General features: G+C 30.5%; 1 protein-coding gene across 1 annotated transcript; it reads left to right on the top strand.

Annotated features, from left to right (window-relative positions):
• Window positions 1–2,132: 2,132 nt before the first annotated feature.
• On the top strand, window positions 2,133–3,886 carry LOC18056063 (protein C2-DOMAIN ABA-RELATED 4). Its single transcript, XM_006451557.2, has 3 exons — window positions 2,133–2,529; window positions 2,644–2,739; window positions 3,240–3,886. Exons 1-3 carry the CDS (start codon window positions 2,308–2,310, stop codon window positions 3,528–3,530), a joined length of 609 nt encoding a protein of 202 aa, XP_006451620.1. The 5' UTR covers window positions 2,133–2,307; the 3' UTR covers window positions 3,531–3,886.
• The last annotated feature ends 16,846 nt before the right edge of the window (window positions 3,887–20,732 follow it).

Below are 20,732 nucleotides of genomic sequence, written 5' to 3' on the forward strand. Positions count from 1 at the left end.
ATATTTAAAAATTTAATCTCAGATTGGATCACCGCTAAAAGGGAGCAAATGACTATCTCAAAACAAAAGCCGCTTAGTTGATTTCTCAATTTTTCAAATTTTATACTAGGCACCAAAACTTTCCAAACTTTAGATTAGCCTAAAAAGTTATGAAAAAATTTAAATAGGTCCTTCTGTTTGAGTTTTAACAGTACTGGTATGATTTCAAGATGTTCAAAACCTTTGAAATTAATCCATATACTTGAAAACAATCATTTTGATATAAACACTTAATTTCCATTCTTCAAGTATAAAACATTCACAATATGAAAACAAAGATAGATTTAAATGCCATGATCATGATAATAACTGAAGCTTTTAAATATTTAATCATGCGCACATTTAATCATATTACCTTTATAAGAAGTGTGGCAAAAAAGATCACTTAAGCTAGTATTCTTGATACTTGTCCTTTACTAGAGTTTTTTTTTTTCATGAATGTCTTGAACTTGATCTCATATGGATGATATCTATCCTTCAAGAGTTAGTGAGATTGAAACAATATGATTTCTATTTTGCCATTAACAAGTAGTTTGTTATCATCGAATCAAGGCTCATATAACTCATAGCACTAGTGTATTCAAATTTATAATTTTTTTTATATTTTATTGGCATCTTATTCTCACTAAAGAATAACTCTATATATGCTTGTAGACCCATTAAAGGCCCACTAGGAATTCACCTTTTAAATTATTCAAAGAATAGCCTAATTCTAATTCCTAACCCCTTCTAAGTTTTCAATTTAAAAAAAAAATTTATATGCATGACTTATTTAAACTATATTTAACTATTATGTGCTTTTTAAAATTTGGCCCAATGTTCATGATTTATTAGATGAATGGAATTATTGAGTCCCAACTTTAGATCTCATCGAGGCCTATTCTTAAATGCATATTTAAGAATTTGTCCTTATTACTTCTAATAATCTTCACACTGCAATCAACAATTATTCGTTTATCTTATTTAAACAAATTATTCTTATCTCTAATTCCACTGCATCAGTTATTATGTGTACCCATTTATATTTAATATCTCTCATTTTATTAAAAATTTAATATCTCTTTTGTTCTCATTACCTTTTATTACTAGGAAAGAAAAATTTCTTCTCTAATTCTAATTTGATTAAATTGTACAACTTTAGATTTTCATACAAAATCACCCTAAGCCCTGTATCTCTAATAAACTTTGCCTCCATAGCTACTGACATGCAACCATTGTTTTGCACTTTTATTACTGTCAGATAAATTTTTTTAATTATATTTGTAATAACCCACTTTAGGTTAAATTCATGGGTCCGGCAATATATATATATATATATATGTATGTATGTATGTATGTATCCATTTCGTGACAAAATAACTCATGATCATCGCTTGGCTTCTTAATAAAGAATTAAGATTCAATTATTAGAATAATTTTAAATTTTTATTTTATTTTATTTATTTTATCTAGAAATTAATAATTCAGTACTCAATAAAAACTTAAACACTAAATTCTTATTACTTAATAAAATACAACTTCAATTACATTTGTTAAAAACAATCTAGAGACTGGCAGACCAAACACAGAACATACATACACGTTTAGTAAGCCGGCTACACGTTGTTGATTTTAAATAAACAAACTGATAAAACGATAATTGAAAAAACAGACACCCACGTATTTAATGCATCTTCTAGTAGCATCGCCAAGTCAACAGCCACTTAACGGCCACAAGAAAAATGAAAACCAAAAACAAATGCCCTCCAATTGTTTTACCGACTCTTCCGGTCACCTCTAAGCAAATATTTGCTCACTTTACCCCCCCACCCTTTTTCTCCTAACCGGTCTCCCCCTCTCCTCCTCCTATTCCTCCAACATGCAAAATAAATTTGAAAAAACCAGAATTAAAAACTAATTAAATTAAAAAAAAAAAGAAATAAAAACAAAATCTGAAAGCCGGACCAGCTCCCGCACCAGCAGGTGTTTTTTTAAGTTAGCGATAGAAAAGAATAGAAATTCTGGTGGGACATTAGCGGTACGTGTCAGCAAGTAATTGGCTGGTTTGTTTGAACTGTTATTAAGATAACAAAATGAAAGTTGATGCTTCTTGGGATGAGATTATTATTATTATTATTAAACTGAAAAAATATTAATTGTTGGGAATTGCAGAGAAGGGAATTGGAAGAGAGAGGAGAGATAATTTGACTTGGTTGTTGTTGGTTCTTCATCTTCTTAGACAAAATCAGAAAAGTAAAATATAAATAAGGGTCAAATTTTTACAAATATATGCGAATTCCGTGTATATACAGTAAGGGAGATCATAACAATCCATTGATGGTGGATTCACCGAAACAAACAGCAATGGGAACAGGAGACGGCGTTAGACGAACGTCGCTGATGGAGACCCTCTTGGGTCTTCTCAGAATTCGTATCAAACGGGGCGTTAATCTCGCCGTTCGCGACGTTCGTAGTAGCGATCCTTACGTTGTCGTTAAGATGGGCAAACAGGTCATTTTCCTTTTGCTTCACTCCTTTTTCTCTTCTTCTTATTATTTATTATTTAAAATTAAAATTATTTCTATTTTAAATATCGACTATATTTGTGTTTTGTAATTTATGCAGAAACTGAAGACTCGTGTTATTAAAAAGGATGTTAATCCGGAGTGGAACGAGGATTTAACTCTTTCAATTACAGATCCTAATGTTCCAATCACGCTTGTAAGATTTTTATTTAATTTTATTTTAATTAGCAGTTTATCATTAATTTTATTTTAATTAATATTTTTTTTCAAATGATATTCATAGAATATACAGTAATGCTGAAAATTTCAATAATTAATTTTCTGTTGTGGTAGTAAGAATACAAGAATTGAATAATACCCAATTCATTTCCATGAGTTTTTTAAATTTGTTTTCTCTTTTTTAAGAAAAGCATGACTGGAATTAAATTATATAACTTCAGACTCCTTGAATCATCCCAGAAGATTAAACCTGATAAACTAACTTAGTTAGGCATCTGAGTTAGAAGGCAGTCAAAGAACTAATAGCTTCAATGATTCACAATTAACTCTGTCAACTGAATGAATTAATACATGGAAAGGAAAATTAACATAACTCTCTTATTTGTTTTATCCCTTTCCTTTTCATCTTAGTTGATGTCCGTGGGTCACAGATCTGGTAGTCGTATTTTTTATTTTATTGTTTCTGTGTGATTTCAGACCGTCTATGACCATGATTTATTTAGCAAAGATGATAGAATGGGAGATGCTGAGTTTGATATTAAAACATATATAGAAGCTTTAAAGATGAATTTGGATAGCCTCCCAACTGGCACCATAATCTCAAGAGTGATGCCGAGCAGGCACAATTGCCTTTCCGAACAAAGCTGTGTAGTGTGGAAGGAAGGCAAGGTTGTTCAAGATCTCATTCTCAGATTGAGAAATGTAGAATGCGGTGAGTTGGAGATTCAACTACAGTGGATTGACCTTCCTGGTTCCAAGGGTTTGTAATGTTTTATGAATGCTCCTATTTTTGCTTTTTCATGCATAGAAGACCGGTATCAGAATTTCCACCTGTGAGTTTCAAGTTGGCGTCAGTTTAGTCGTTGTTATGTATTTAAAACTGACCTTGATTGCACCTGTAGTCACACATATGAATCAGGTTTGTACTCATCAGTCATCATATAGGATCAAATAATTTTTTGGTTCATTATACTATGAATGAAAAATGAAGAATGAATTGTGTCATTTGCTTGAAGTTTTGTGATATGGCAAGGGCATGCCAAAAGCCTTCTAGGAAGTAGTTGCTTGCTTTGTGCAAATGTACTGATAAAGCGCCTTGGAAGAGAGATTTTTTCATTATTTTTCCAGTTTTTAGGGTTCATTTTGTTACTATCTTTCCTTGATCCTTTTATTAAATTGTGCTCACAAAGGAAGAATTGCCACTGGATGCAGAACAATGTTGTTATAGGATGAATGGATGATGCCTACCTTTTCTTTTTCAAAATTATGTTTTAAGTTCGAGTTTATTGCTGGCAAATGTTTCTCTCCCTTCAAGAAATACATTATTGTTGTGTTTACTTGCTAGAGTGGGAGTGAGGAGTGTGGATTCCTCCTACTCCAGCGTTTACTTACTTAAAATGGGGAGGGATTGGGAGTCTCACTCTGTGGGCCCCACCCATTTTTAGAGTGGGGAGTGAGAGTGGGACTCCCATTGGGATTCCCACTCCCACCTCTCCCATTTCTACCTTTTTATTTTATTTTATGTTTTATAATTAATAAAATAAAATAAATAATATTATATTTATTTAAATAATAATATTATATTTAACTAAATAATAATTTACATTGATTCTAAGTTAAAATTATTTTAAAATAATATTATTATATTAATAGAGAATTAATAAATATAATATTATTATATTTATTTTAAAAATAATAGTACTATATTTATTTAATAATAATAATAAATACTTTATTCTAAGAAAATATTAATTTTGTACCAAATAATATTATATTATTATTTTATATAATAATAAATTTAATATAATTATATTAAATAAAATAAAATAACATTTCATTTTATATTAAAATTACAATTAATAATTTATTGTTCATAATTAAGAATATTAATAATTATAATAAATTTACAAATATAATAAAATAAATATTATTCATTAAATATATTTTTTATTAGTTTTGTAATTAAAAATTATAATTCTTTAAATAAGGATAAAATAGTAATTTGAAACTATTTACTCCCAATCCAAGACAAAGTAAACACATAAATTGGATTCTGATCTCCATTCCATGCTTCCATTCCAGTGTAAGTAAACAACCTACTCTCACTCACACTCCACACTCCCAATCTTAGGATTCCCACTCCCCAAGATTCTCAATCCAATCCAAAAAGTAAATGCTACCTATAAGTAGTCATTTATTACATTAGTTTATTTGATGTCATATTTCCCCTATTTAGTTGTTTATATTGAGGAAACTAACACATCTTGTGATGGATTTTCTATAGCTAGTCATATAAGGTTACGTTTGAGTGTTTGACACACATGATTGAATTGGACTAATTATTAGGATTGGACTAAATTATATTAGATTGGATTAATCTGGATTATATTATACAGTCTTATGCATGGTATAGTACCGGATTAGACTATGTTAAATTATATTTAAATGATATTAAATAGAATTTAAGTTGATATTTTAATATAAATATCAATTATTCATGAAATTTTTTAATCATATTAAAATAAATTTAAAAAGCAATTACTAGGAAAATTAAACATATTGTAAATAAGTTATTGGATAGTCATAATATAATAAACAAATAAAAACAGATAAAATAAATTAAATATTTAATTTATTTTAATCAAATATTTTAAAAATATTATATAAAATCAATTAATTAATGGTATTATTAATTTTTGTGATTATTTTTAATAATATATTAGTGATTGATAAATTTAATACAATCAAATAATGCAATAAATAATTAAACATTTAATTTTATCGATAAATTATTAAATATACAAGTAATGAAAATTTATTAATTTAATTAGATCATAGATAAAAATTAAAAATAAGTTTTAAGTAAATCATAATAAAAAATTAATTAATTAATTAATTAATATTAGGTGTAAATCAAAAAATGATATAAATAAAAATCTCATAAATGGACAACTTTTTTCTTTAATCTTATACCAATTAAATCAATGTGTAAATTATGATTATTAATCCCATGATTTTAGGTAGGGGTGGGCATAAACCCAGAACCTCGTGGGTTTACCTAAACTCAAATAAAATAAAATGGTTTGGATTTGGTAAATCATGAAAATAGGTTAAATTTGAGTTTTAATGTAAAAAAAATCATTTTATAATGGTTTGGGTATGGTTTACCCATGGACCATGGACAAATTCTCAAAATTGAAGGTGACATGTCAGTAGAAAATAAATTAAAACAAAATAAATGAAAACAAATTAATTCCATTGTTTTCGTTTTCGATTCCAAAATCTCGCATTCAAATTCAATTTCTCACCATTTTTTACATCTCTTGTCAGACATAGATTCTTCAGAAGAACTTAAACGATGTGTTTAAGACAATTTTTGAAGATTCCTTGCTAGAAAAAATCCTCAAGGAGCCGCCCGATCTCCCTATGATTTTCGAGGTTCCAATATTATTTGCTTGAAAATTTGATTTGATTTAATTTAATTTAATTCCCTGGAGGCAATGGCTTTGAATTGATATTATTCTTACGATTTTGGTATGAATTATGTTCTTTTCTAAATTTACTCGTCTTTATAACCATTCAACATTATAATTTTTCTTTTTTGGTTATTTATTTGTTGGTGAAGGAGCAAACTCAGTTGATCATGGAATATTTTGATTAAAGTACTGCGGATGGGAATGATTATGATGGATTGTTTTGTAGGATTGGCAATTTAAGGACTTAGGCCAGGCTTTTTCAACCCCAACCTCAAGCCCATTAGAGTAAAAGTATAAGAGTTGGACTTGGGCTTTTACTTATTTTTTCAACTTTTTAAAAAAATGTTGTAAACTTGAAATAAGTTAATACAAGTTGTTATAATCAATAATGAATTAAAGAAAATAAATATTTTAAAAAGAAAATAAAGTAAATAAAAGTTTAGATATTTAGTTTTTTTTATACTTAATTCTCTAATTCACGGACTCTCTTAACTAATTAATACTTAAAAGAGAGTTTAATTTATATTTTTAAGTATTTTTATTCATTATTGATATATAAATTAGGGACTCAAGCTTTCTTTTTTTATTTTTCAATTATTTTTCAAATTTGAATTTATTATTCTAATTTATAATTTTTTTTTTAAAAAATAGAGGGCTTGGGTCTAGTTTAGGCTTTTTATTCTAAGCCCTTGTCCATGCCCTTATGTGGGAGGCCCGGTCCAAAGCCTGTAGGAATGGACAGGGTCGGTCCAGACTTTTTTACCACCTTTATTGCTTTGACACTTGAGTTTGATGTCTTATCTTGTTTTGATTTGTATTGACATTGTTAGAATTTGTGTTATAATATGGTCAATACTAGTTTTTTTTTGTCTTTTAATTTACTTGTTGATTTCATGTTTGTGGAATTTTATTATTAGAGTTTACGTTCTCATTTATTGAGAAATAATGATTTTCGTGATTAAACTTTATTTTAATTTTCTAGTATTCTTTAATTAAAAATGAAGTTATTGTAAAATCTATTATTTATAATTTTTTAATCCACTGTATTTTTTCATATTTTAATATTGATTTAATAGTTAATAACAATTAATGATTATTATAATTTTGATATAATTAAATTCATCAAAATAAAAAAATATTTTGATCATAAAATTTAAACTCATTTGGGTTGTGTTAAAAATATTTTGGTTGGTTTGGGTTGAGCCCAAATTTTTATGGTTTGGTTTATATTAATTTAAAACCCAACCCAAACCAACCCATGCTCACCCCTAATTTTAGGATTAAATTCAAATTTAGTCTGTCTTAATCCAATCCAACTAAACTTGCCAAACATAGAATAAATATTTAATCCCAAAATTAGTTCAATCCTATACTTAATCCTAACATCTAAACATGGCATAAGTTTTGAGTTCTTGGTCCTTACAATTCTTTTAAGTGCATGTTTGGTGGTATTATTAAAGCATGGGATTGGTGATGTAGGACATACCTAAAGATCTAGGTGCGTATTCAAGATGGAGGCATACAACATAGGTTTCTTTCCTGAATATATTAGGATCTTTTGGGAACAAATATTACTTTTGGTTTAATATTATAATAATCCATTTCCTTCTAAGTTAAAGATTTGTTATAACAACATTACTTTTGGTTTTATAGTTTTATATCCGTTCCCTATTCTTAATGCGATAAGTTGGTTTGATAGTTTTATATCCTTCCCCATTCTTAATAGGATACCTTTTCGCTATAAAAAGAGCTCAGTGCTTATTGTAAAGGATGATATGAATGAATTAAATTTTGGAAGCCTTCTTCCAATCTTCCTTACTGAAATTTTGGAAGCCCTTCCCATCTTCCTTAATGAATTCTCTCTATATTTTCTCACTTTTCTTTCCTCATGCCTTTATCTAGATTTCTCTTATTTCATTTTTTTCAGTGTATTAAACCGTCTAATATTCGAAAACTACATTGGCTCCAACTAATTTAAATTCGAGTCAGGTAGGACCATTAGGACGGTAACACTTTCTCAATAAGTATTTAACACAGTTGTATTCCCAATACTTAAACCGAGAAACTTAGTTAAAATAGAACATGCTCGTGCCAACTAATCTACGGGCTTGTTGGTAGATTTCTCCTATTTCTTATTTCATTTTTGCTAAGTTTGTAAGTCTACACCAATTAGATAAGGGAGCCCCTATGTTACAATTAATGTAACATACACACTCAACAACAACCACACAAATGATGGACCCACACAATTTGTGTGGTTGGCCACCTTTATCCCCAAATTGAATATACCAAAATGGATAAGTAAGCTCGTAGGATAGTTTTGTAAAACTAAAGTGTAGAATATTATTATTACATCAATTAGTAATTACAAAATAATTATTTTAATTATTAGCTTAATAAGACAAAATTAAATTTATGATTTATAATAGAAATAATTTTTAAAAAATATTTTTATAACTGCAAAATCATAATTTTATATTGTATTTAAGTTATTAATTAGTGAAAATTATTTTGTGATAAATAAATTAAAATTATTGTGATTTAAAAATAAGGTTATCATTGACAATTTAATCCAAAGTCGTACTACACCAAAGACAGAATAATACTGTTCATTATCTAATTTTATTATGTACTATTGTATCCTATCATTTCCAATTCAATTCTATCTAAACACACTTAATGCAAGTCTTTTTATTTTTATTTTTTTTAGAATATTATGTTAGAGAGTACGTATAAATATCGTTAAATTCATCCTGATATGTATGCTTGACCGAAGCCTATACCAAATTTTTTCTTTTAAAAAATGGAGATTCAAGCTGCATCGAGTCTTTAAAAAATCAACTAATGGAGAGTTGATTAATTAGGTTAGGCTACAAATTTCATTAGCTTCTTATAAGGTTTAGCCAAACACTGAACATAACATTTCAGTTGGAAACAGTTTTTTATACAAGTTTTTAAAGTTTGTCAAGCACTTACCACCTGAATTCGTGAAAGACTAGTGATATTCAACTTTTACATTTTATGTCACAATGCCACTTATAGTCTATTCGTGATGGAGAACAAAATCATATTGCAAGCATAAATTGGGTTAAGGTAGGGATTGGTTTAACGACCCTTTTATAGTAGCATTTCATAACTTAAAAGACTTTACACTTCTCTCTATCAATATGCGAAATTAATAAGTTCATCTCTTCCATTATAAAATGATTGATAAACTTTTCCACTGTCCCTTAAAACAAGTAAGTGGGTCACTAATATGAGTTTATCTATTTATATATTCAAATAAATGATTGTCATGTGAATCACAAAATCTAATATTCTCCTACTTGGTCACATATTAAATGAAGAATAGACTCATAACTCGAAATTATGGGCGGATCCAGGATTTAATATTACCCCGGACTAAATTTTAAAATTTATATTTTGAAGCGAACATAAAAATTTATAAGTAGAAATAAGTATATTAAATAAGGAGGAATACCAAGAACTTTATCTCTCTAAATATGTACTATAAACAAAAATAATTATAAAAAAAGAGTAGAAAACAAAAGACAACTCAAATATGAAAATATTATTTTTTAATTATAGAATTTGACATTGCAACCTATGATAACTTGTAATTATATAAGGATTAAAAAATCAATTAAGAATTTTAAATTAAAATAGATCAATACATGTAATTACAATCAATTAAAAATTGTAAGTAAAACTTTTATGCTTGAAGTGAAGTACTAAATTACCCGACTTAACAAATTAAATAATTAAAATTTATTCATCCTTTCAAATTGTAAAAGTATTTTTAGTCAAAAGTTTCAATAATAAACTAAACTCAATTAAGCAAAAAGATATTTGGGTGCAGTTGTTTCTTTGTCAGATGCTCTATCTCTCTTTAAAGAACTAGAAGTTGATGATTCTTCTATTAAAATCTCTTAAAATACTCAAATTTTATTTTCTAACTTGTCCTCTTAGTTAATATAACTAATAAATAAAACCTGAAAATTCACATTAAAATTTTATGAAAATATTGATAATTGTTACTATATGTTATTTCTATAAGTACTTTTAAGTGATGATGTTATATTACATTAACATATATATTTTTTAATTAGAAGCTTTTTAAAATAAATTAAAGCAGTAATAAAATTTTAACACCCTAATGTTTTCAATCTATTCAATAAATATATAATTTAATCATTTTCTAAAATAAGTCACTAATTTCAATTGAAAATAATATAATTGACTTAGGGACATATTTATAAATAAAATAAAAACTCTATTATTATATAAAATTAATGAAAACATATGGGTAATTGAGTTAGGGACATATTTAAATATAAAATGAAAACTCTATTGTTATACTAAATTGATGAAAATATAAGGGTAGTTGAGTTAGGGACATATATGAAAATAAAATGAAAACTCTATTATTTTACTAAATTATTGAAAAAGTAAGGGGTGTGAATGATTTTTTCTAAACTAAACCGGGCTACAGCCCGGTCTAGCCCACGTGCAGGTCCACCACTGCTCGAAATAGTCATTGAACTATAAATTACCAATATACTAAAGTAGCACTTCATTAGCTTAATAGAAAGTATCAATACATGAATCATAGCGGTAATATCTTTGATAAAGAAAAATATTCCCTTTCAAGTATTACAAGTATGATACTTTCTATAGAATTTGCTTCCTTTATGAATGAACTTACATACGTCATTCAAAGTACAACGTAGTCCCAATGGACTATAAAAATCCTCTATATACATAAGCACAAATAACATAACTTTATTCTTTATTGTAATTACAAAAACAACATAGAAGCGAACTAATAATTAAGTTGGAAACAATCTCAAATTCAACTAATAAAATTGTATGATCCACATGAATGCTATACACGATAAACCTTAATTCATAGGATCTGTTAACACAGGCTTTGTTTCTATACATGATCAGTTGTCAGCTCATGCTTATTAATTTGACCTCCCATAACAAAAACTTTAGGTCGATACACTTAAGTTTGGCTTCTCTTCTAATTTTTCGTACATACACACTGTACTGAAAATGCCTCAATAATAATATCAATGGTCCTTTTATCGATATTCTTATACCATTTGTTATGCCTTATCTTTTTGACCACATGCGTCGGAAGGCTAAGCCCAATAAGACCATAATTAAGATAGGAAAATGCTTAACATCTCGAAAGCTGAGAGAAGACTGAGAGAAATGCTGCCGTTTTGCCTCTCTCCTCCTCTTAGCCTGATAATAATTTTTTATTATTAAAAATTAAAAAAAAATATAGCATTATGGGAATAAACAAAAATTTAATCATTCGGGACAAACAAAAGCAAGCAGTCCACGTGCTTTCTGTTTGTCTCACTCTTCTTTTTTTTTTTAATTAAAAATATATAAAAGGGGAAGAATTATTATAACTTGCATCTCTCTCACCTTCCTCCTTAACTCTCCACATTAAGGACCTCACTCACTTGACTCTATCTGACTTTCTCTCCTCTAATAACTAGTAATTTTCACAACAATTTTCATACAATTAATATTCCAAACCAAAAATTCATCTTTATCATCAAATAATTACCACCAAAATTTACAAAACTAATCCAAGAATGCACAGGAAAAAAATTCATTTTCTTTCACTGATCATCTTCTGTATTTGGTAGCCGGAGAGTTATGTATTTGGTGGCCTGAGAGAGTGAAGAAGCGGTGAGGGGTAGTGACGATTCGGAGATGAGGATAAAGCCGAGGATGAGTAAAGAAGTGAGGTAGGATAAGTTTGAGCTGTGCAATAGTCATGAGTGAGGGAGGATCGATATCTCTCTAGATCCACTCACACTGAGAGAGCACTAGCTAAGAGAAGAAGAGAGCACTAGCAGATGCAGTAGTGAGAGAGAAAGAGAGTGGTGATGGCACAGGAACTGAGAGAGAGAGAGTGTGTGATGTTTTTGTCCCCATCGAGCTTTTTTTAATAATAAAAAAGTATTTTATGGCTGAGAGGAAGGAGAGAGGGGAAACAGCAGCACAAGCTGCCGTTTCTCTCACTCTTCTCTCAGCTTTCTAGATGTTTAGCACTCCTCATTAAGATATTACTCTTCGACTGAAACTATGCACAACTTTATACACATGTCATCTCCTTGAGATATTTAAGTAAGACACGGACTCAATGAGGTCTTCTCACAAAAGACCCCCCCCCCCCCCGCGCTCATGGGATAAGTATCTAGTTTTCGGGTATAAAAAGCAAAAATTAGAATTTTCTTCCTCTCTCTCTCGTTTCTCTTAAAATTGTTATCATTGAGATTCTGGATTTATGACCTAAGCATGGAGGGTCTTCGCTGGTAACAACCTTGGCTCCATTGCAATCTCTCTATTTTTGCGGGTTAAACAAGCTAGTTTGGATCAAATTACATCTTCCACCAGAGAACCTCTATTCTGACCTCCTTTCGACGCGATCATAGTGACGCACGAAATTTTGATGTCAACAATTGGCTCTATTTAGAACAATAGCTAAGTTCCTTAAATTATGTACTATTTATGGCCCCCAAAATCCCCTTAGGACAGCCACCTCAAGACCTAAATGGTACTACTCTGTCCAATAATCCTTAGGATCTTAACATTAGTAATTCGACAAAGGATGGAAGACACCATATCGATGGCCGACTGTTGGGGGATTTACCATAAGATTTCTAGGTATCCAACCAAAAAAATTAGTCTTTTAGGTGGAGTGACCTACCTCCTTATAAACCAAAGTATCTCCCCTTTACTAGCCAATGTGGGACACAACTCAACAATCCCCCCCAGGACGAAACCACTGCCGGACTTCGGTCCTTTCGTCCGACACACCTGAGTTGTTCCACCACTACATTTCGGCTACTAGGGTCTAACTCTGATACCACTTGTTGGGGGGGTTTACCATAAGATTTCTAAGTATCCAACCCAAAAGACTAGCTTTTTAGGTGGAGTGACCTACTTCCTTATAAACACAAGTATCTCCCTTTTACTAGCCAATGTGGGACACAACTCAACACCGACAATTCGAAGATATTCACCAATGGCACGAACAGTTTGAACGTGCCCTCAACGACGAATGAAAATTCGTACAACAACTCATAAATGAGCTTCGCTCATCGAAACACTACCCAAAAGATAGGAATTCCAAGACCTACAATGAGCGTGATCATAACTGTCACTGACACCCAACTTATGATATTACCATCGGTAGGTCAGATAAAGACAAAGATATAATGACACAAAGCTTCACAATCATTTTCAATACACCATGGTGGAAAAAGGCCTGCAGAAGTTTTATCCTGATGTACTAAGGCTGAGGATAAGACCGACATTTAGGTCATAGTCATCTCGACATACAACAAGGCATTTTTTTCCGCTCCCGCCTATGAATGTTTACTCCGCTTCTTCCTATGTAATCATTAATAATCATTCCCAGTGACCCCCTGAATGGCAAAGGGTAAAGGCATATCTAGGGAAAGACAATGAACACTACAAAAACAAGTGCAAGACCTCTGTAATGCAATAGAAGAAATCAAGTAGAAAGATCAAATCATGTTCGACGAATTGCTTTTTGCTCCTCAAATATGAGGCCTTAATCTACCACCAAATTTCATCATGCCTACAATAGAGACGTACACTAGAATGACTGATCCCATAATTCACATTGAAAAATACCAACTGATCATAAAGGCACATTTTGTACATGGAGAAGCAATATGTAAGCCTTTTCCACTTATTCTGGGAGAGACAGCTCGCACGTGACATTTGTTCCTTTTGTCAGCTTACCAATGCCTTGTTCAATTCTCTCAAGCAGCAGCTATACTAAAAAAAGATATCAGAACCTTGCAAACCATGACCTAGGGCCAAAACGAAATGCTTCTTAATAATATCGAAAGATACCATGGCACGCTCCTTGAGATTGGTGCCAGCCTATCTCCTGAAGCCCTTGAAGGCCTCAAGAATGGATTACAGCATAATCATTTATTGTATTATCTACGTAAATACAATGTGGACAACTATCCAATAGTGCATGAACACACTAGAAGACATGTCGTTTTAGAAGAAGAAGAAAGAGGCTTAAAAGATGTTAGAATAGGTAGATAATGGTCAGTTTCACACTCATGATCCAATGTAGCTAGTGAATAAATGGGGGTACAATAATCATTGCTTCAATAATTAGGGTAATGATCAACGAACCCGACCTCAACCAAAGGATTGGGATAATAAAAGGACATTCACTCTTTTGACCAAACAATTTGATCAAAAGGACGAGCTTAAGCCTACACCCTACAAGGGGCAAGTTCCAATGAAAGTTAAACGAGTGGCCTATTTATCCTTAATAAGTGACATCCCATTTTTTAAGGTCACAATGGAATAGATCTTTGCATCCATCAAAGACAAAGGCATGCTTATACCACCAAAGAGGATGAAATCGCCACTTGCAAACGAGGAGATATCAATAACCATAGCATTGTTCATGAAGATGTAGGTTATGACTTGGGCACATGTATTGATTTTTGCGAAAAAACACTATGTCTCCTAAAAAAAAATTACTTTAGTGAATATTTTAGAGAAGAACAGGCAATCGATAAACATGCTGACCACTATCATACTATGATCATTTCTGGTAGACTATCCTTAGCTGGGAACTCAAATCTTGCAAGAAAATGATACGTGAAATACCCCTTAACACCTGATACCGATTATGTTCTTGGAGGAGGATTCCAAAGGCAACTCATTCCTATACGATGATGCTCTGGTTATAAGATGAACGTGGTGGGCACAACTCTTAAAAAAGTCCTTGTTGATCTCGGTAGTTCTGTTGATGTTTTGTTTAAAGATATGTTGGACACACTAAAGATTGATCCTGCCTGGCTCAAACCAACGCATACTCCTCTATGTGGATTTGGCAAAAGTTGCTTATAACCCTTAGGACAAATCCGTCTGTCGATGACTATAAGCGATATGTCTTAGAGTAAAACCATAATGTTGGATTTCAATGTAGTTGACACTCTTATGGCTTATCAAAGTTTATTAGGACGACCATTCATGGAAGCATTCCTGTACCATGTCTATTCATTTTCTCAAACTTAAATTTCCAACCGAGGATGGTATTGGGATTATGACTGGAGATTAAAAGATTGCTTGAAGTTGTTACGTGACTTCCTCCAAATAAACATACTGTATAACCGCTACTTCACCAAAGAAACATCTTTTACAAGTAGGGGATGTGGCATATATTGACTCTATTGATCAACGACCTATATTGGCTCTGTTAGGGATGGCAAAATTTGGATCTGGATCTGGATGTAGGTGCATTTAGATCAAGATTTGGATTGATATTTCTATATCCTGATAATATCCGTACAGATTGCGAGCAGATATCTCAAATATTCGGATCAGCATTAATTTAAATTTAATAATTTGAAATATAATTTAAAATTTTATAAGTTACCTAATAATATCAAGTAAAATCCAATCATAATTCAACAATCAACAATTCAATGCCTAGAATAACATACAACATCATAAAGTCATAAATAAAAATACCACAATATAAATCTAACATCAAGAATAATATAAATCCAATTCTAGCACCGCCACAAATCTACAAATAAAATTACAAAAACAACACAAATGCATATAAAATAATACGAATTCCGATATATTTCTTAATTTAATTTAACTTCTATATTTTTTAATTAATCTTATTATCTTTTTCATTTAACTTATATATATTTTTCATTTAATTTTTATTTAATAAATAATTTAATTAAAAAATAATGCAAATCCAAATATCTAGATTTATGGATGCATGTGCATTTGGATCTGGATTCGGATCCACACGAATTCTAAATCTTCGGATCTAGATCCGCATTTTTTAACATGTGGATTTGGATTTTTCCAGATCTAGATCTTTCAGATCTTTGCAAATTCGGGCCGGATCCGAATATTTTTACCATCCCTCTGCTCTGTTGATCTGCAACCCACAGACAAGCTCAAATGCACAAAACTTGTTGTGGATGTTTTATTATATCAATCTGATTGAGCATGACTTAACTAAGGTAACGTTTGCTTGTTGAATTGGAGTGGAAATCTTGAAGAGTGAGAATTTTAGGATTGAGAGTGTTGAGTGGGAGTGTGAGTAGATTGTTTACTTACACTAGAATAGAAGTGTGGAATAGGAATCAAAATATCATTTATATGTTTACTTTATCTTGGATTGAGAGTGAATTATTTTAAATTATAATTTTACCCCTCATTTAAAAAATTACAGTTTTTAATTACAAAAGTGAATAAAAATAAATTTGTAAAATTAACTATTTATTCTATTATTAATATTCTTAATTACGTGAATCACAATTTTTATTAATTTAATTTTAATTATGTAAATTAAAAATTATTGATAAGAGCAATACACATAAAACATTATTATCAATAATTTAGAACAAAATTAATATTTCTAGAATAAACTATTTATTATTATTAACTATTAATATTAAATAAATATAATATTATTATTTTTAAATAATTTTAACTTAGAATCAATGTCAATTATTATTTTAACTAAATATAATAGCATTATATTTAAATAAGTTTTATATTAATATTTTTAATAAATGTCATTTTATTAAAAAATATAATTATATTATTTAATAAATATAATTATATTCAATAAGGGAAAGGTCAAAAAGGAAGAGGTGGAAATCGATTCTCACTTCCACCTCCCCCGTGGGAGTATGAATCCTAACCCCTTCCTTAAATGAGTAAGTAGCAGTTGAGTAGGAGGAATCCACATTCCCCACTCCCACTCCAGCAAGTAAACACAATATAAGAAACCTAAAATTGGGGCTTTACTAAATCCCAGTCTCGTTGAACAATTAATGAAGTTACTGATCGAGTGCATAGATAACTTCGCCTGGAGCCATACTGATATGCCTGGTAGGAACCCATATTTTATTTGTCATAAATTATCTATTTACCCAAACTTCAGTCCCATAGTACAACAATGTCACTCGTTTATTTGAGATCGATATTTAGGAGGAAGTCAACAAATTGTTAGCTGCCAACGTTATCTGGGAAGTCTATTATCCTGAATGGATTAAAAAAACATCCTTGTAAAGAATGCCAATGCTAAATGGCATTTGTGTGTTGATTTTACTGACTTAAACCGTGCCTATCCTAGGATAGCTATCCATTCCCTAAAATCAATTAGCTTGTGGATGCAATAGTAGGACATGCGTTGTTAGACTTCATGGATGCTTTCTCTAGATATAATCAAATATGAGTAGTGGAACATGATCAAGAACATACTACGTCCATCACTAATCAAGGCTTGTATTGTTATAAGGTCATGCCTTTTAGCCTAAAAACCACTGGTGCAACATATCAAAGGCTAGTCAACCATATGTTTAAGCCTTTGATAGGAAAAACGATAGAGATGTATGTAGGTGATATGATCACCAAGTCCATAAAGTCCAAGTTGCATGTCAGTGATTTACGTGTTACTTTTCATATCCTTCTGCAATTTCAAATGCGTTAAAACCCTGAGAAATGCACCTTTACAATCTGTTCAGGCAAAATCCTAGCATTTGTGGTGAGTTAGAGAGGTATTGAAGCCAATCTCACAAGGTCTAGACTGTGCTTTGTCTGAAGTCTTTTTGAACAATCAAAGAAGTACAAAGCTTCGCAGGGAAGGATTGCATTGAATAGGTTTATCTCTTGATCCATTGACAAATGCCAACCATTCTTTGACATTATAAAGAAAGGTCGACTTTGGTTGGAACGACAATTGTCAAAAACTTTCGCCGACGTTGGCGAAACTAGTGCCTAGAGAACCTTAACTTTTGTATCTATCTATCTTTAAGTAGTGGTTAATGCCCTCCGAATCAGCTAACATGATAATATTCAGAGACTAGTAAGTTATTTCAGCAAAGCATTTGTCGATCCTAAGATAAGCCGTCCTTCAATAAAAAAGATTGCACTTGCATTAATAGTAGTAATATGAAAGGTCCGACCTTATTTCCAAGCACATATGATTGTGATTCTAACTAATGCCCCTCTTTGGTAAATTTCTATAAACCCAACTTGGTTGGTCACTTGGTTAGATGGTCAAGTGAACTTAGCAAATAATATTGAATACTGACCACGACTGTCACTTAAAGGTAAGGTTTTTATGGATTTTATAGAAGAATTCACACCACAAAACATAAAATGACTTTTTATATGTACATATCCACTAGGATGCATTTCAAGGATGGAATGACATCACCTAATGACTTTTTATTCAAGTCATCCTTGATGAATTGAATCTTTCTTCTTTGTTGTCTAACACCATTCCTCAAGAAGTACAAGGATGTCTGCGTAGTTTGTTTGGGCACAATTGTAATAAGAAACTTAAAGCTATTTAACCCTTCATTTTATTGAATAGGTTCTTTTCTCGTACCCAGTTATGTAGGCAGCAAATTTGGGAGGCAACTCTCCTACTAATAATACTTTTGTTTCGATTAACTAATGGATGTTAATGAGGATGTTATTCCTCATAAACAGTTACAGGCATTAGGATTGAGCTTTATAAATTGTAAGGAGTGTAATTTTGAGGAAAAGAGGGAAATCGCTTGTGAAGCTTTGCAGGAATAACTTTCCTATCCATACCTTGGCTTGAGACTGTCAGTTATTGTTGGAAATTAAATAGATCAACTTTAATAGTGACAAAGTATTGCTATCCACCACTTAATAGGGTCATAAACTTCAGCACGCCAAAGAATTAATTCTGTAAAATCAAGTTAAATGTGAAATCGAACAAAACAAGAAAATGAAAATACACAATAAAAGAAATTAGATATAATTAAACTCTTAATTCATCATCATCCTTTAGTTGAATTAACTTTAAATTCCAATTGGATGTCATGTACATCACCTTCTATTTCCCTGATCTTTCTTTCTAAATCCTCAATATCAGATACTAATACTGGTGGTCGTGAATCCTAAATAAGATGTGATTTACAAATTTATATCAGGCCTTTTGGGTGAAATTTCATACGTAAAAATTCACCAAATTGGTTGAAGAGGGCATGTCTTATTGAGGTCCTCATGACATGTATTAAAATAATGAAATGAATATAATTATCAAACAACATACTTAAGTGAGAAACCATGCTCAAAAGATTTGTGTTAGATCATTCGAGACAGAAAGAAACAATTAAACAATTTCAAATAGCAATGTTATAGTAAAAATAAATGACAAAATTAAGTTACTCATTAAATACGAAAAAGACTTAATCAAGATTTGGTGGATCAACCAAATTTATTTTGTTGAACTCTATGTGGTTAGTATTCCAGATATGGTTTTAATATTTGCCCATTAACTTTAAACTTAACCCTTCTTTGAATTCTCAATTTTAATACCCCATTTGAAAAATTATGAGAACAATAAAAAGGGTCAGACCATCGGGAGCATAAATTACCTGAGAAGAGATGCAGCCGATGAAAAGTGTCTATTAACACAGCCAAGATTATTTCATACAACATGGCTTTGAGCAATAAAATAAACAGACCTCACTTAGTAATCTAAATGTCAAGCCTCCAAAGCAACTCACGCTATTCACTCTATATTGTAAAAGGTTTTTCCTATCTAAAACTTTTCCAGGAGCTCTACAATAATTCTGACGACCAATTACTTGTAGAGAATAGTCTTATATTTATATAAGACTAAAAACTCTAATGGTGAACATTACATGGGATCCTTAGGGTTCTCGATCTTCAGTAGTGAGATTAAAATAAAACTCTTTTATTTTAATAACTAGATATAGCTCTTATCCAACTATTTTATTTAATACCTGGTTATAACTCTTATCCTTGAACTGTAAAATTTAAAATATTTGAATTTAAAATATTTTCTTCTTATTTATCTTATTCAACAATGTAATAAATTTCCACTTAATTGCAGTCATGTCCGTCGACATATTGCAAAATATAGAGAATTTCAAGTGAGACCCTTTATCAATACAATTATTTTAATCAGTCCCTCCACCATACTATATTCCACATGAACTTCTAAGTTCATATATAAAACTCATTGCTGAATTGTTCATGTAATCTTTCATTCTTAATTTTCATTTCTTAATTGGACTCATTAAAAGAATTTTTGAAAATATTAAATATATACTTTTATTATCAATAAATAATTTTACAAAACATTGTTGGCTAGCCTTTTGAGTCCAATTCATTTATGAAAATTACTTGAATATACTTTCTTATAATTGAGAATGACAGATCCCTTGTTGAGCATTTATATACTTTGCCAATAAACATGATTAACATCACTAGTTGACAAAATCAAAGTCATATAGACAGTAGTACGCAAAGATACATATATCTCTTAGATCTAAGGACAATTAATAAATTGAAGCTGAACTGCCCTTTACTTCTGACATCGATTATTTTATTTGGGTGTTCTAAGTGGACCTAGTTCAGTGTA

This window comes from Citrus clementina, unplaced genomic scaffold (genome assembly GCF_000493195.1).
Source record: "Citrus clementina cultivar Clemenules unplaced genomic scaffold, Citrus_clementina_v1.0 scaffold_1, whole genome shotgun sequence".
Classification (NCBI taxonomy): domain Eukaryota; kingdom Viridiplantae; phylum Streptophyta; class Magnoliopsida; order Sapindales; family Rutaceae; genus Citrus; species Citrus x clementina.

Excerpts from the sequence above, each read along its gene's own strand:
- LOC18056063 (XM_006451557.2), top strand. The coding sequence starts at position 2,308 with ATGCGAATTCCGTGTATATACAGTAAGGGAGATCATAACAATCCATTG. Across the intron at positions 2,530-2,643 it reads TCGTTAAGATGGGCAAACAG|AAACTGAAGACTCGTGTTAT; the intron begins GTCATTTTCCTT and ends TAATTTATGCAG. Across the intron at positions 2,740-3,239 it reads CTAATGTTCCAATCACGCTT|ACCGTCTATGACCATGATTT; the intron begins GTAAGATTTTTA and ends GTGTGATTTCAG.